Source organism: Bombyx mandarina, chromosome 24 (assembly GCF_030267445.1).
Source record: "Bombyx mandarina strain Sakado chromosome 24, ASM3026744v2".
Classification (NCBI taxonomy): domain Eukaryota; kingdom Metazoa; phylum Arthropoda; class Insecta; order Lepidoptera; family Bombycidae; genus Bombyx; species Bombyx mandarina.
The window spans coordinates 10935800-10953492 of NC_143230.1; the positions used below are offsets into that span (position 1 = coordinate 10935800).

Sequence of the window (17693 nt, forward strand, 5' to 3'; positions counted from 1 at the left end):
TTTTTTTTAAATATGCTACGCCATTTGGGGCCAAAATAAACCGTGATTTGGAGAAATGCCGACAACGTCTGCTGCCGGTTACCGTCCTCGCCGAACCCGTCGCTTGCGACGAGGGGCTCGACGAGTAAATTAACCCATAGACACAGTCCACTGAGTTTCTCGCCGGATCTTCTCAGTGGGTCGCGTTTCCGATCCGGTGGTAGATTCTGCGACGCGCGGCTCTTGCTAGGGCCAGCGTTAGCAATGTCGTTAGGTTTGAAAAAGAAGCCTAAGTTACTCCTTATATCATCAGCTACCTATCAGTGAAAGTCTCGTCAAAATCGGTCCAGCCGTTCCAGAGATTAGCCGGAACAAACAGACAGACAGACAAAAATTGTAAAAAATGTTACTTTGGTGTATGTACCGTATATTATATATTCATATGCATGTAGTAAAAAGCGGTTATTTTAATATTACAAACAGACACTACAATTTTTTTGTATATGTATAGATTTTTTTTCAAATTTTAATTCTCAAATCGCTCATCCTGTAAAGTTGCAAAAATATCGCTTAAGCCAAATAGCCCTTTTGACCCGTCAATATGGTTGATATTCCACCATAGTAATTTTAGTCTTTATTATTAAATTTATTCGTATTTCTGTGTGTTCAAGTGCCCGCGGCGTCTATTATATGGCCACGCAACGGAAGTCGCCATACTCTATACAGTAATATATATATTATTATATACTATATATATATAAATAAATTTATAAATTTCAAAAGGAAATCGTGTTTCAGTTCTTCACGCAATACTTAGACGTAAGCATATTAATTAAGCAATAAATAATAATATGAATATAGCAACAGAACAACGAGACGGTGTAGCCACGCGTCACAAGATAGATATGTCCATGGACTCCCGTAATTATTTTACTGGTGGTAGGACCGTGCCGTGAAGCAGTAATGCGTTTCGATTTGAAGGGTGGGGCAGCCGTTGTAACTATACTGGGACCTTAGAACTTATATCTCAAGGTGGGTGGCGCATTTACGCTGTAGATGTCTATGGGCTCTAGTGAACACTTAACACCAGGTGGGCTGTGAGTTCGTCCACCCAACTAAGCAATAACAAAATAAAATACAACTATTTAAGATAAACATTATATAGGTGTGACACTTATCGTTACATTTTGAGTAATTCACGCTATATCTTTATAAATTATAGCCTATGAGTTATTCCGATGTGTAAGCTTTACTATTGTAAAGTTTCATCAAAATCCATTCAGTAGTTTTTGCGTGAACGAGTAACAAACATACATACATACATTCTTAAAAAGAGATGTATGGAGAGATGTATAAAAGGAGATTAATGGAAATGGTAGTGCAAGGTAGAGGGGGAAGAGGTCGACCGAAGAAGACATGGATGGAGTGTGTGAATGACGATATGAGAGAGAGAGAGAGAGGAGTGAGTGTTGAGCTGACGGCTGATAGAAGAGAATGGAAGAGAAAAATTAGCTGTGCCGACCCCACCTAGTGGGATAAGGCGGAGAAAAAGAGAAAGAAGATACATTCTTAAAAACTTTCGCGTTTATAATATTAGCAGTAGGAAGTAGGATTAAGCACTCGGTGAAAGAGCAAATAAACTTGTTCATAACTTGTTCTTACTGGTGACCACCCACCTTGAGATATAAGTTCTAATATCTCAGGTATAGTTACAACGGCTGCCCCACCCTTCAAACCGAAACGCATTACTGCTTCACGGCAGAAATAGACAGGGCGGTGGTACCCACTCGTGCGGACACACAACAGGTCCTAAAGTTTGAAATCACAACGATCCTAAAGTTTCACTTCAAAAAAAAGGGTCGACCGCCACTAGAACGCGCGGCGCCGGACTGACCTGTACAAGTGGTGCGGGTGCAGCAGCGAGCCCAGCACTATTGAGGTGGGGTACACGGGCGCCAGCAGCGTGGACATCAGCGAGCCCTGCAGGCCGAGGACGCACCAGCGGGCCACTTTATCAGAACACGACATCGTCAGGAGACGCTCGCCCTGACAAACGAACAGACCGGTGATTAGTGCCAGCGTTTTAACGTTCTCGATAGCGTAAAAGTTAACTCGAATATGTATGGAGTTGGAACGTTTGCCGCTAATGGTAGCATTCCGATGTTGGCGACAGGCGACCGACGACTGCGACCGGGTCGTGCGACTTACTGCTTAGTTTGAATTTATATGGAACCCTAAACAACGCAAGCGACCGTGGTCGCGACGCTACTGTTAGTAGAGCAGTGCCGCCGCGCGACCCGGCCACGTTGCACGTCAAAATGGAGAAATTCTCCACACATGATGACGAATTATTAATAGATGTGTCTAAAAACCAACCTGTATACGACTCGACACTCCAGTCATATCGAGATAATGTGACAATATTTGGGAAGAAATTGGCATAATTGTACTATCACATAGCGCGGCGTCGCCACGCCAGCAATCAGTTTTGAGTGCGGCTATCATCAAAAAATAAAAATTCTTGACACCTACCTGCATAACACCGTCCCAGGTCTGCAGCAAGCTGTTGCAGTTCTTCACCGGGATCGTGCCCTCGCCCGACTCTATCTTCGTGCGGAGCTGTCCCCGGGCCAACCTGCCCGCATCGCAATAAGTACGAGCTTAAAGCCTTTAATGCTTACGTAAGCTTAGCGACATTATGCCGTCCGAACTTCGTAAAAATCTCTTGGCGTTTTCCGAATATTAAAAATTTTTAAGTTTTACTCATTTTGGTAGTAGTACGGTAAGCAGTGGCTTTGCTTTGCCCCTGGCATTGCTGTGGTCCATGGGCGATGGTAACCACTCACCATCAGGTTGTCCGTATCATCGTCTGCCTCCTCCTCCCTGAGTCCTCCTCATACCATCTTCTCCCATTATCCCTCTTTCTTGGCAAAGTGTATGGAAAAATAATAATGTCAATTAATTATAGTCGAATTTGGACTACTGGGGGACGACTAGTTAAAGACAAATCTACCCACTGATTCGTACAATAGCAATTTCTGCAAACAGATTCACCAGTCGCCCTCCCCATTGTTTTTTTTTTGCTTAGATGGGTGGACGAGCTCACAGCCCACCTGGTGTTAGTGGTTACTGGAGCCCATAGACATCTTTAACGTAAATGCGCCCCCTACCTTGAGATATAAGTTCTAAGATCTCAGTATAGTTACAACGGCTACCCCACCCTTCAAACCGAAGCGCATTACTGCTTCACGGCAGAAATAGGCGGGGTGATGGTGCCCACCCGTGCGGACTCACAAGAGGTCCTACCACCAGTTGTGTTTGCGTACTCGGAGTTGCTGATCTTTGGACCCCGTGTTTGGACGTCTTGAAGTGTACTTATATATTATAGCATAGCATAGCATTTAGTATATAACATAATGAATAGGTGTAATCTCGTATGTCACCCTAATAAGGCGGACCACCCGGAAACATGGGCTTCTTCATAATTGCAAACTAGGATTAAGATGATTGTTAAACATGGAATACACGCAAGAAGACGTTTTCCTTTAACGCCTCCCAAAGTACAATATTACAGTCTGCCCCCTCTCCCCCTACCCCCCTCGCCCCTGCCCCCCTACCTGTTGGGATGTCGGTCCGGCTCGTGCTGTAGCTGCTCGTGTGGGCTGAATATCCGCCCGTCACCGCAGGGCGCGGTGCTCACGTACATGTGTAGCTGCCGGTCGGGGCGGAGTCGGTAGCCGCCCCCCTCCGCGGGCTCAATGTCCGCCTCGGGGATCGGCTTGCGAGGGTCTGGGGGGTCAACGCGGTTTTTACTGGTGGTAGGACCGCGCTTTTTACACGCTTTATATTAGCTTCACTTGTATGTATGTTTTTTTTTTTTGACGTGACAACGTCTTGTAATTCGATGGAGCCGGCTGCACGCACGAAAAAACATGACTCATGAGGCGTTCCATTGCGTTGAGCACGCAACGAGCGACAAAGAGGCACAATCGGCCTCCGCGTTCCACAGCGTTCGACATCTGTCTCTCTCCTACTTGAGAGAGCGATGCATCCGCGTGGACAGCTGCTATACAATAATACATTTACATGTTTTCGTCAAGTATGAAGTTCAGTGAAAAGTGAACGCGGTGTCAATTGTTTATAGCAACGATAATATAATTGCGATAATTGAAAAATGAAACCATTCCATCAGTATTTTCTTATGACGTTGTCACGTTCAACTATCGTCAGTAAACCGACTTTACAGACAACCGGTTTTTTTTTGTATGGCCCTTGTAGGAGGCAGACGAGAGCATACGGCCCACCTGATGATGTGTGGTTACCGTCGCCCATGGACCTCGGCAATGCCAGGGGCAGAGCCAGGCCGCTGCCTACCGCAAATATCTCAAAAAGCACCCCACGCTTTTTTTTTTTTATAAAATATATTTTACACTATTTTCAATTCAATATTTAAAAAAAAAAAAATTTTTTTTATGGATTTTCTATAAAAGCGTTGTTGAATTTCAATTTTTTTAATTAAATATTGAATTGTCATCGATCTTTAATAAGTATGTATACCAAATTTCGAGTTAATCCGACTTTTTGAAGGGGCTCAAAATCATGTTCAAAGATTCCGCTACATACTATACATACGTCTGAAGCTAATAAAAGCGTATAAAAAAAAATAGATACTAAAAATAGATAATAATTTTACATCTGGTATTTTTTTCCAACATCTTGAATTTTTTTGCAATCTCTCTGGTCTGCATGACGTGATTGAGCCAACTTCACAGATATTTCTGACGGGTTATATGTCATGTCTTCGGTCCTATTAATATAGGGGATCCTAATTTGGAATCAGGTGACCAGGTGAGATTTTTTCCTAATTATTTATTTATATATGTACCCTTATAGTTGAGACTGGAGTCTTGTACTCATAACTACCCATCCTTAAGTAAAACTTACTGGTGGTAGGACCTCTTGTGAGTTCGCACGGATAGGTACCACCACTGTAATGGACGAGCTCACAGTCCACCTGGTGTTAAGTGGTTACTGGAGACCATAGACATCTGCAACGTACTGCGCTACCCACCTTCAGATATAAGTTCTAAGGTCTCAGTATAGTTACGACGGCTGCCCCACCCTTCAAACCGAAGCGCATTACTGCTTCACGGCAGAAATAGGCGGGGTGGTGGTTTTACTGTATTTATGAGTTATAGATATAGTGAGAAAAGATTTTCGCTCGTAATTTTTCGGAAAAGTTCGTATTTACTGGTGGTAGGACCTCTTGTGAGTCCGCGCGGGTAGGTACCACCATCCTGCCTATTTCTGCCGTGAAGCAGTAATGCGTTTCGGTTTGAATGGTGGGGCAGCCGTTGTAACTATACTGAGACCTTAGAACTTATATCTCAAGGTGGGTGGCGCATTTACGTTGTAGATGTCTATGGGCTCCAGTAACCACTTAATATCAGGTGGGCTGTGAGCTCGTCCACCCATCTAAGCAATAAAAAAAAAAAAAAAAAAAAATTTTCGTGTGCTCTCTCAAATAGCTTCAAGTACTAATGACATTAAGCAATAAAGTCCCATATTAATGGATATGAAAATGTCACTAATTGACAGTTCGGGTATCATCGTATTCCGATAAAGATCCGAGTTTTCCTGAAGGCATTAATTTCTCACTACATCTGTACCGGAAACATGTTTGCATTGGAAACTATTTGTCGGCAGATGGCGCCAGCATACCGACCTTTCTGTGAGGCGTAAAGCAGCAGCTGGGTGTACAGATGGCGTTGCAAGCAGCGCCGGGCCGCCACCTATACATCCAGAATATAATTAATATAGAAGGCTGTAACTTCGGAGAAGAGTTATAATAATACATCTCTTTGATATCATAATACCCTGGTACTTTTCTTCCTATAAATCAATAATCATAGCACGGTCCACGTGGTGTTAAGTGGGATTCCTGAGGCTCGTGAAGTCTGACCCACCTTGAGACATGAGGTCGATTTCTCAAACCCAAAACAATGCTTCAGAACATACCGCCGTTAATTATTAATAAATCTCTTTGCTATCATAATACCCTGGTACTTTTCTTCTATTATTTTTACGTAATAACAATAATAGAACGGTCCACGTGATATTAAGTGGGTTACCTGGGATTATTGCAATTACAAAATGTATTCCGTGACCCACCTTGAGACATGAGGTCGGTTTCTCTGATCGGAATCCATACTTCAGAACATACAGCCGTTAATTAATAAAGAAGGCTGTGTACGTCGGAGAAGAGTTATAATAATATATCTCTTTGATATCATAATACCCTGGTACTTTTCTTCTTATTATTTTACGTCATTAACAATAATAGCACGGTCCACGTGATGTTAAGTGGGGTACCTGAGATTATTCAAATTACAATTTGAATTCCTTGACCCACCTTGAGACATGAGGTCGATTTCTCAAATCCAAAACCATGCTTCACAACATAGAGCCGTTAATTAACAAAGATCGCTGTACGCCGGTCATCGTTCTCGTCAAACCCGTCGCTTTTGACGAAGGGGTCGGCGAGTAAATTAACCCACAGACACAGCCCACTGAGTTTCTCGCCGGATCTTCTCAGGGGGTCGCGATTCTGATCTGATGGTAGATTCAACGAAGCACTGTTCTTGCTAGGGTTAGTGTTAGAAAACTCTCTCAGGTTGAGTCCGTGAGCTCAACTACCCATCCGGACATAGCTGGGATAGCCTCATAGGCTACCAGCGAATAGGCAGAAGAAAATAGGCCACTTTTGCACTGACGGCCTCATATATGTTTTTACCGTAGTTGCCTTAGTATGTAAATTCGAATGTACTCAAGTACATATGTCGCTCAGTAGGTACATATCCAAGACGCGAGGTCGTTCCATTGCGCGCTAAGTACGCGACACTGTTATACATTGACGGCTACAGCGATCGCGATTCCGATCCGGTAGTAGATTCATTTGCAGCTGCTCTTTAGTTGATCTCCTTCAGAGGCGCTCGGGTAGCTGTTAGCAAATCGCACCCCTCTTGGTTGGTGAAACTGAAAAGGTCTCCGGACCAACTATTTGCCTACTTATTCTAATAACCTCGAGGGGTTATGCTAGATTCGCAGAACGAGTGAGTGAGCTCACGGAGCTCAAACCTGGCAAGAGCAGTACTTCGCTGAAGCCACCTTCTATCATATGAAAGAGAAAGAGAAAGAGATACCCCACCTCCGCGTGGCAGTCGTTCACAGCCCGGCCGCGCACCGACATGTGCTCGCCAGAGACGCACTTGGTGCCCGTCGCCACCGCTATCACCTGCAGCACTCGAGGGTCAGTGACGACAGCCCGCCCCCCAGGGGGGACCACGCGGGGGCACCAGCAAATAAACACAATGAAATTTAAAAAAGACTTTGGCGGGAACGCGATGAGTTAAGTTGTGGGATTTCTTTTATTATGTCTATTTTATTTTATTTTCTCTTATGTTTCTTTAAGTTTGAAATGTGTAATAACGGTGGTTTATTATAACTGTTTAGTATATCTGTAAAAGTGCACAAATGTGGGGAAAAAAAATTACACCAATTAACTGAGATTATATTACATTTCATCTCATCTCATTCCCAATTAGTTTCCTTCGTTTATTTTATTATTCATAAACTGTAAATAATTAAAACTGCGTATAATAAAAATCTTATTACTTGACATTGGCTAATACACAAACCGTACCGGAGCCAAAAAGTAAAGAAGAAATAAAAAAAAAACCAGTAGCACGTGTACTACATCACCTTGGCACCGTCGACCTTGCTGTCGGTCGTCATCACGATCCCGGCCAAGACTTTTCTCTTCGAATGTATGACGTCATTCTTCATCATCTCACTGAATTTGCTGTTCACGAGACTGTAATAGTTCAAATGGTCGTATAAGATTTCTGAGGATGGATAAAAAGAGGAGCCCTGGCGCACATAGTCGCGTTATGAGACCAAGAGACCAATTTATACTGGTTAATGTTTTTATTTATTTATTGCTTAGATGTGTGGACGAGCTCAAGGCCCACCTGGTGTTAAGTGGTTACTGGAGCCCATAGACATCCACAACGTAAATGCGCCACCCACCTTGAGATATAAGTTCTAAGGTCTCAAGTATAGTTACAACGGCTGCCCCGCCCTTCAAACCGAAACGCATTACTGCTTCACGGCAGAAATAGGCAGGGCGGTGGTACCTACCCGCGTGGATACAAGAGGTCCTACCACCAGTAAAGAATGTATGTATGTATTAGAGTGGCACTGAACTTGGCTATGTGGTCGGCGAGGGTCTGCGAGAGGTAGCCGGAGGGCAGCAGGCTGTCCGCGATGTCGGCGCGGCCCTCCTCCAGCACGGCCAGCGCGCTGCGGGCCGCCGCCAACTTCGCCAGCTTCTTGCTCGAACCTGGACATGTTAGTAGCTCCATTGACATGCATAGAGCATCAGGGGTGGCCAACCGGTAAATCGCGATCGACCGGTCGATCGTGGCTATTAGTTCAGTCGATAGTGGCAAGACAAAAAATATAAATACATAGAACAGACTTCGCAACGTAATCATCTTTTTTTTTCCTACCTAAGCTGATAGCCTTGAGAGGCTACTTCAACGTAACCTTAACTAGTAGGTGAGCTCATGGGGCTCAAACCTGACGACGTTGCTAACACGAACCCTAGCAAGAGTCGTGCTTCGCAGAATCTACCACCGGATCGGAAACGCGACCCACTGAGAAGATCCGGCGAGGAACTCAGTGGGTTGTATCTGTGGGTTAATTTACTCGTCGAGCCCTTCGTCGCAAGCGACGGGTTCGACGAGAACGGTGACCGGTGCTTGAGGTACCTAAAAGCACCGTCAGTGGATCGGGAGGATCCGAAATAACGTGTTTTGGGCGACGTCGACTGCTTTCCATTCTGTCCGCAGGATCGGGAATTTAGTTACCGGCGGCCACGATGAGAGAGTTCTTGTGTCGTGCCGCTTTGTCGAAGACGTCAGTGAAAATAATTTTTTATTTTAATTTTTTAGGGTATGTTTATTATACAGCGTTACTACGGTTCTTAAATATTCAGCTTTACGGGTAGTTTTGTAACACCCTGTATAATTAATACGTGAAGCTTTTCTCGAAAATTGCGCGGACGGAGGAGTATGAAATTTCCCACACTTGTAGAGAATATAGAGAAGGAGTGCAGATTGCTAATATTTTTTCTTTTTTATGAACAAAAATACATTAAATGAGACAAGATGCATGTGACTAGGAGATGTATGGATATGGTAGTGCGAGGTAGAGGGGGAAGAGGTCGACCGAAGAACACATGGATGGAGTGTATGAATGACGATATGAGAGAGAGAGGAGAGAGTGTTGAGATGACGGCTGATAGAAGAGAATGGAAGAGAACAATTAGCTGTGCCGACCCCACCTAGTAGGATAAGGTGAAAGCATTACACACACATAATAATGGTACCATTTTTTTATACTGATCGAAACGGAAACTGGAGTCCATAGATATCAGCAACGGAAACACTATCTTGAGACCTTCCAAGTCTCAGTTCCTAGACAGACAACGGCTGCCCCACCCTTCAAATCGGGGTACGGACGACCACAGCGATAATGACGTCATACACGCTGACGTCACGGATTTAAACGAAGTCTTCGTCTCTCCGTCACACCGCGACGAGTTTGGTGATGACGTCACTATATAGTGGACCAATTATATCCACCGGACGACGACCACAGCGATGATGACGTCATACACGCTGACGTCACGGCTTTCAAACGCCGTCTTTGTCTCTCCGTCACGCCGCGAGTCCGGTGATGACGTCACCGGGTGGTGGTCGCACGAAGTCCCATACTCACCATAACCCTCGAACTTCTGTTCCTTGATCTGGCAGACAACCTTGAACCTCATGCTGTGGGCCAGCTGTAGCGGAACTGTCGAGGAGACACCATAAGAGGAGATATACATTTGGGGTTACGTAAACATTTCTATCATCGCATGGAACGTGACATGATATGTTCCTCTTCAAATGAGGCTTGCGGAGTGTACTTAACGGTAGGCAGCGGATTGGCTCTGCCCATGGCTTTGCTGATGTCCATGGGCCATGGTAACCATTATCAGGTGGACCGCATGTTTATCTACCTACACGAGTAACTTGGCTCTACCCCTGGCGTTGCTGATGTCCATGGGCCACATTAACCATCATCAGGTGGGCCTTATGTTTATCTGCCTAAACGAGTAACTTGGCTCTACTCCTGGCATTGCTGATGTCCATGGGCCACGATAACCATCATCAGGTGGGCCATATGTTTATCTGCCTACACGAGTATCTTGGCTCTACCCCTGGCATTGCTGATGTCCATGGGCCACAGTAACCATCATCAGGTCGGCCGTATGTTTACCTGCCTACACGAGTAACTTGGCTCTACCCCTGGCATTGCTGATGTCCATGGGCCACAGTAACCATCATCAGGTCGGCCGTATGCTGCTTACACGGGCAATAAAAACAAACTACCGTCTAAATAGCCGGCGGTGGTCATGGTGCTCCCAACACGATCACTTACCCTGAGCAGAATCCAAGGGTGTTCCGTCCCCATAGGTACAGATGAACAGCAGCCCCGGGTGGTTCTCGTACAGGACATTGATGGGGCTCTTGGAGGCCGGGGTGGGGGCGGTGGCGCCGAACAGCGACGACGTGGGCAGATTCCTCTCAATCTGACTCTGGGCTGGGGTTCATCAGAGAATTTCAATATTAAGAGCGTAACTATACCTGAGACCTTAGAACTTATGTCTCAAAGTGGGTGGCGCATTTACGTTGTAGATATCTATGGACTCCAGTAACCACTTAACACCAGGTGGGCTGTGAGCTCGTCCACCAATCTAAACAATAAAAAAAAGAAATAAATAAAAAAATGTCGAGAAAAAGACGGCCTATAGGCTCCTATGACAGATAGGACCAGGAGGATACTTTCTTCAATATAATTTGCGTAATTACTGGTGGTAGGACCTCTTATGAGTCCGCACGGGAAGGTACCACCGCCCCGCCTATTTCTGCCGTGAAGCAATAATGCGTTTCGGTTTGAAGGGTGGGGCAGCCGTTGTAACTATAGTGAAACCTTAGAACTGATATTTCAAGATGGGTGGCACGTCTACATTGCAGATGTCTATAGGCTCCAGTAACCACTTAACACCAGATGGGCTGTGAGCTCGTCTGCCCATCTAAGCAATACAAAAAAAAGTAAGAAAGAGAACCGGGACATTAGGGTAAGATACCCTTTAATTGGCAAGTGGACTTAGATTCTCGTGACCAAGCAGCGACCCTCACCTGTTTCCGTGACAGTGTTTTGCTTCGTCTGCTCTTCAATCTTCGATTTGCTCTCGAGACATTGAAATTCGGAGACTGAAATGAGATTCGTTAGTTACGTCACTGTTGTGACGGTAGGAGTGACGTCATCTGGCGTGACGGTAGGAGTGACGTCATCTGGCGTCAAATAACGGATACGTTTCGGTATGCAGCGACTTGGCTCTGTCTGTGCTGAAGTCCATGGGCGACGGTAACCGCTCACCATCACGTGGGCTGTATGCTCGTCTGCCTACAATGGCAATAATAAAAAAAAAACACAGAACCATCACAAATTACCTACACAATCTATCTACATATTTAAAAATGAATTATCTTAAAAAGCAACCCACGCTTTTTTTAAAATAAAATATATTTTACACTATTTTCAATTAAAATTTATTAAAATTTATTTTCTATTTTTTTAGTTTTTTAAACTATTATTTATTTTTAATTTTTTAGTTAAATAATCTATAAAAGCGTATTTTAAAAACTATTAAGTACTTTAACATCAATTCCTGCCATATAGACTATAGATAAAAATTATATAAATTGTCAAAAATCTTATTTTGCAAATTGAATAATGTAATATACTTATCAAATTAGTGTATTGGTCCTCGATAAATCTACAAGGTTTGAATGAAATCTGGCCATTTAAAGTGGGTCAAAGTCGCATCTAAAGGAGTCAGTTACAAACATACATACAAGTGAATATCTCAGGAAGGTTGACTTGAAATCCTCAATGCAGATCAAATTGAGCCGTGAACATGTTCAACAAAATCTATCCGTTGTAACTATACTGAGACCTTAGAACTTATCTCAAGATGGGTGGCGCTCCGGTAACCACTTAACATCAGGTGGGCTGTGTGCTCGTCCATCCACCTAAGCAATAATAAAATAAAAAGATAAAAAATATGTAAGCTTCCATTACCGGGATAAGGTGTTGTGTCGTCAACAGTGAAGTCCTTGGCGCGGGTCTGGTCTGGCAGCACGTGGCCAGCTCGCGCGAGCAGAGCCGCGAGACAAACCCTGGCTGCGGACGCGCGTGCCTCACGCTTGCTGTGACCCCAACCTTCAAAGGTCATATCGGCGACCTGAGAAAAAAAAATTTTTTTTTTTATTTAGTTCAATTGCTTGAATTTTTTTTATTTAGAGGATTAAAAAAAAAATTTTTTTTCTTATAAATTGTTTAAAATAAGGTCAATAATAAATCACATAACAAATATTTAAGCCAGTGATCATTAAGGCAACCAATTGAAGTATCGTTTTCCATTTCTGAAAAACTTACAGTCATCGCAACTCCAAAGACCGTCTTATTGGGAGTACTGAAGGTTCCTATTTCCTTGCATCGGAATCCGTGTGGCGTTTCATTCAATATCATCACTGGATTCTTTTTATTTAAATCCTTACAAATCTTACTTATTGTACTTTTATTTTTCTTCTTGGTAAGCTTTTTCATTTTATTCGGCATTTTGTCTGTTGTCGATTAAATCAAATTCGTTAAATGCATTAAAAACTTTTTCGGTATGATTGCTATGAGCTCTCCTTAGCACTTTATCAACCACTATTAATCAGTTTTTAATTGAGAGTGCTAAATTTTTTAAGACTTAGTCCACCCATGGACAAGCTTACAGCCAACCTTGCGTTAAGTTGTTACTCGGGATACAGTACAAGGTAATGAACCTATTAATTGCCTTACAACTATCAACTTTAGCTATCAACTGTTTCTTTTGTATTAGTAACCCTATACTAATCTCTTCATACTCTTATGAAATATAAGAGACCGTGACTAGGCCAGTCCCTGCTGAGTGGAAGTCTCAACTTGAACACAATAGTGTTAGTTCATCTTAGACTATAGATTAGTCGCTCTGCTGTTTTTAATTTAGAGAGAAATCGTAGATGTAAACATTCAAAACTCGAAATTTAAAACTATAATCACACAATTCAAATAATTTTACAAATGCGAATTATACAACCCGAATAAGTCACACAAGGATTATTGCGAAAAAAGCGCAACGAATTTTCGGCAATTTTTGTACTTCTAAAATGTTTTTTTTTATTTTATTCATCGATATTAAACTTGAATTTCATGAAAAGTTCATTACACTGTTCACCACACACACAAGTAAGTTTGCAAATACGTAAGAAATAAACAATAATAAAAAAAAAACAGCAAAATATTATGTCCGAAAAGGATAACTCTGAAAAAGTTTCAAAGTTAAAGAACTTTTAAAAGTGACATTTTAAATGTGAAATTGAACTTTAAATTGACTTATAAACTTTTAAAGTTTTCAATTGTTTTCACCGCAACTTCTCACTCCGAATACGTTCTCGGTTAGAAATAACCATTTCTGAGTACCATGACATGGGGTAAATTGGGACTCTGGGGTAAATTGGGACAAACCTGCGGAAGATTCTCAAAGTACCTGTAGCACGGAATCTACCTAATTTTGTTTATGTTAATATTTATCAATGTATAGAAGAAAAACCAAGTTAACTATGGAAGTACTAAATATTAGTTAAGTTGGTCCCAAAAATTCGTCAAATTAAATTGAAAACAGTGGTTGAAAAAGGCGTTTTAAAACAGCTTAGAGAACTTTTAAAAAAAGTAATATTATCGTTGTTTTTTCAATAAGATCACAGTTTATATAAGTTTTTAATACACCTGGAAATACCACAAGAAACGGTAAGTTGCAATATTCTTATCTTAAATACAATATTTCGACAAAATAAAAAATGTATATTTTTTCCTTTCTTTTTGGGGAAAATTGGGACGTATGTGAGGTAATTTGGAACGAGACTGGAAAAATTAGGGACGAAACAACACAAAATTGGAACGCGAAAAGACAAAATAGGGATGGCTTGTTAGGGTTGTCACTGATATCTTATAATAGATTTTTTAGCCTATACTATCACACAATTGCGTGATGTAAAGAATGTTAATGTGTTTATCAGTTAGTTTATGTAAGTATTATAGGTAAAAGAAAAGTATATATATATAATTACTTTTTTTTCGCGACATTTACCTTGTAATATCTGCCCGGTCGTATGTCCTTTAACTCCTTTATAGCAATAAAAAAAATTAAAAATTAAAAAGAACTCAAACGAATCAAAACTTTTGTTATTTCAGAATCTATTCACGCGACGAATCATGATTTTTTTAACATTCACAAGACACACACAGATAAAAACAGGCCTCAGATTTTAAATGTAACATTAATTAAAAATCCGAGATATCTAGGTTCCAATTATGTTGAGTTTAGTTATTTAGCTTAGAAAGAATTTCTTTTATTTTTGTTATTATTGACAGTAATCAGATAAAGCTGCTTTTTTATCTTATTCACCTGATATCTTACTCTTGTTCAAAGATTATTTTGAAAATGTTGATTAAATAAAATTGTATTATTGCATTTCCAGTCCTTTTGTTTTCTATTTTTTATTCTATTTTATGATTTTGTTTCAGAGTTGTGATTTTTAAGGAAATTAAATAATAGTTTTCTAAAATATAACATGCACATACTTTTTTGATCATTGTATTGTTGATTATCATTCACGTCACATCGCTTCGGAATAGAAACCAGCTTAATTTACACTATGTTGTGTATTGTGCTTAAATTATGGATTGTATTCATCATTTCGGTCCATATAAATAATTGTATGGCACCTACCTATATATCGCAGTACTGCGAGCTGACAACCCTTACAAATATCCCAATTTAAGCCATACCCGTGTCAATTTACCCCGGACGCAGGGTAAATTGGGACGGCCATTATTTTACCGATTATTTCTTTAAAATGAATAATTAAAATAATGTAACGGTTTTTATCACCTAGATACGTTCAAGACTCAACTTATTTCTTTGGTTAAGCAGTGACTATTTAATTGGAACTATGTTAAAATTCAATCTGAAGTTCGATTTTGTCCCTATTTACCCCATTTTACGGTACTGTGCAAAATAATAATCGCAATTCGCAAAAATATTCGCACAGGCAACTGTCAGAAAGTACATAGTGTTGTCAATGAAAAAAAATTGCGGGATTTCAGATTTATTAATTTTTTTCTAAACGGATTTTTTTTAAATTTCAGTTTTGATTTTTCTTACGACAGACTCATCGGTCACGCAATCGTAAGTCTTTATAGACTTTTTGAATTATTTTTTTTGTTGTGTACACATGTTACTGATAGTGAAACTCGCGCAAACGATCGTAAATACGACCGTTTTCAAAATTCCATGAATTTTCAATTTTCTGTGAGAATTTTATAAACAAAAATAATAAATTAAAAAAGGTATTCACTCGTATTATACACACACGGCTTTATTAACAGGTGTGATGTCAAACCAAGGTTACACAGGGTAATGTCTTTGACATTAACTATTTGATTCAACTTCAAACCTATCATCGTCATCATCATCATCATCATCATCATATAATTTTAACCTAATAAAAAACTTTTTTAGATTTTTTCTTTCAATGTTTTTATTCATGATATGGTCCCATTTTAAGTCCTCCAAGACCTAGCTCGTAGTTAATATTTAACCTTAATAATTCATATCTAATTGACTTGTACAATTCGCTGAGATACATTTTTTATGAATATACATACATTGACTGCCACGGTGAAGCTGGGACAATGCGCTGGGCCGCCCTGGCTCAGCACGGTGTAGGTGACGCGAACGCCCAGCTCGTTGAGGGCGGAGACAGGTGATTTGCCGCCAGACTGCACCGCGTCGGCCGCATGCGCCAACGCCTGTTGATCGGACAGATTTTAACAAAGCGAAATTCTATAGTGGACTTGAGCCGTGCCTTTAATTAAGTTTATATACTATTTCTTTCATAGCCTTCTGCAACAAGTGATGGACGGATTTTGAAAATCTATAATTATCGTTGATGTCACGCAAAGTTATTTTGGACGCGTGACAGAGATCGCGCAATGGAAAACGTAGCGTGGGCCTCCCCCTGGCTAGGTGGTACGATGAGCTCCGCGGTGTGGATTCGGAGAGGCCTATATCCAGCAGTGAACCACTGTGGGCTGATGATGATGATGACCGATGTTTACTTCTAGATGGAACTAGAATAGCACTACGAACTATACCTGTAGGTTCCATTTGAATCCGGAGCCGACACGTATCGATGGCGCGGGCCTCTTGATTGCAGGCTGCACATCTATAACATGAAGACTTTTGTTACTACGACAGTGACTTGAAAACGATCACCGATGGTAGAGTCTGCGAAGCACTGCTCCTGCTAGAGCCAGTGTTAGAAACACCTCCAGTTTGAGCTACGAGAACTACACGCTAGGGTAAAGCTGAAATAGCCTCTCAAGAATATCAGTACAGGAAAAAAAAACGATCACATGCTTACTATACAATTCCCAGGCTGTTAAAATTAAACGTGTTATTTAAGCGTGCGTTTATTGAAGTTTACTTTTAAGTTTGCTCAAAAAGCACACAGAAGCATGTTATTATATAGTAATTATTCTTTGCATAAAATGGGACACAGGGTAATACGAAGTTATAGCCTTAGCAGCCTATAGGAGCGTTAGGACATCACTCAAGTACTACGGTAGGCAGCGGCTTGGCTCTGCCCCTGGCATTGCTGCGTCCATGAGCGACGGTGACCACTTACCGTCAGGTGGGCCGTATGCTCGTCTGCCTACAAAGACAATAAAAAAAACTTAGTTTGCCGCGACTATTATTTAACATAGCCCGTTAATAAGCTACTTGCAAGACCTTTCACGAACCAAGTACATACTTGCAAATATCAATTAAAACGCGTGCTGTCAACACGATAAGAGAACAATAATGATTAAACCAAACCGCTATTGCGTTTTACCCGATTTCATTTTGGAAATAATGAGATATATTTATAGCGTCGTAGAGTGGACTGAGTATTAACGCGGTTCGGTCGCGTACTGACTTAATGTAGGGCCGAATATCATCCCTCTGTCGAAGATGACGCCTAGGTACTTAGCCTTCGAAGCCCACGGTATGGACTGACCAAAGATTTTAATGGCGGAAATGGAGTTACTGCGCTTAATTGGTGACGAGACTGACTAGCAGTAGTGTCGGGAGGAACCCATTTGAAGAGCACGGCTGTGCTTTTCGTGGGGTTGATGTCAATGCGCCACTTCCGAAACAATTATTGTAAATTGGTGGCCGCGATCTGGAGTTTACTTGAACGACCTCTTCCTAATCGAGTAGTAGATAGCCGTATCATTCACGAAAAGAACTAATACTGGTATATCGAGGTATATCGTTAATAAACAGGCTAAAAAGTAGCGGAGAGAGAGCGGAGCCTTGCGGGACTCCAGCCAATATAGGTCGCGGGATACCGAAATGAACGGTTCGACAAGAAATCTCGTACGATGAGCACGAGGCTGTCTTGCAC

At 41.6% G+C, this 17693-nt stretch overlaps 1 protein-coding gene across 3 annotated transcripts in view; it reads right to left on the reverse strand.

Annotated features, from left to right (window-relative positions):
- The window catches only part of Adar (Adenosine deaminase acting on RNA), a 48451-nt gene that overhangs the window by 23017 nt on the left and 7741 nt on the right, over window positions 1–17693 (reverse strand). Inside the window, exons 4-16 of one of the 3 annotated variants that reach the window (XM_028181690.2) lie at window positions 16399–16469; window positions 15910–16053; window positions 12235–12397; window positions 11289–11363; window positions 10528–10689; window positions 9823–9897; window positions 8245–8380; window positions 7741–7852; window positions 7187–7273; window positions 5705–5771; window positions 3597–3768; window positions 2512–2614; window positions 1874–2025 (exon numbers count right to left, since the gene is read on the reverse strand). In XM_028181690.2, the coding sequence (XP_028037491.2) occupies window positions 1874–2025; window positions 2512–2614; window positions 3597–3768; window positions 5705–5771; window positions 7187–7273; window positions 7741–7852; window positions 8245–8380; window positions 9823–9897; window positions 10528–10689; window positions 11289–11363; window positions 12235–12397; window positions 15910–16053; window positions 16399–16469 (1519 nt within the window). Of the gene's footprint in view, window positions 1–1873; window positions 2026–2511; window positions 2615–3596; window positions 3769–5704; window positions 5772–7186; window positions 7274–7740; window positions 7853–8244; window positions 8381–9822; window positions 9898–10527; window positions 10690–11288; window positions 11364–12234; window positions 12398–12591; window positions 13637–15909; window positions 16054–16398; window positions 16470–17693 lie in introns of those variants that run through there. The other 2 variants (XM_089737894.1, XM_028181691.2) reach the window with 2 other exon arrangements.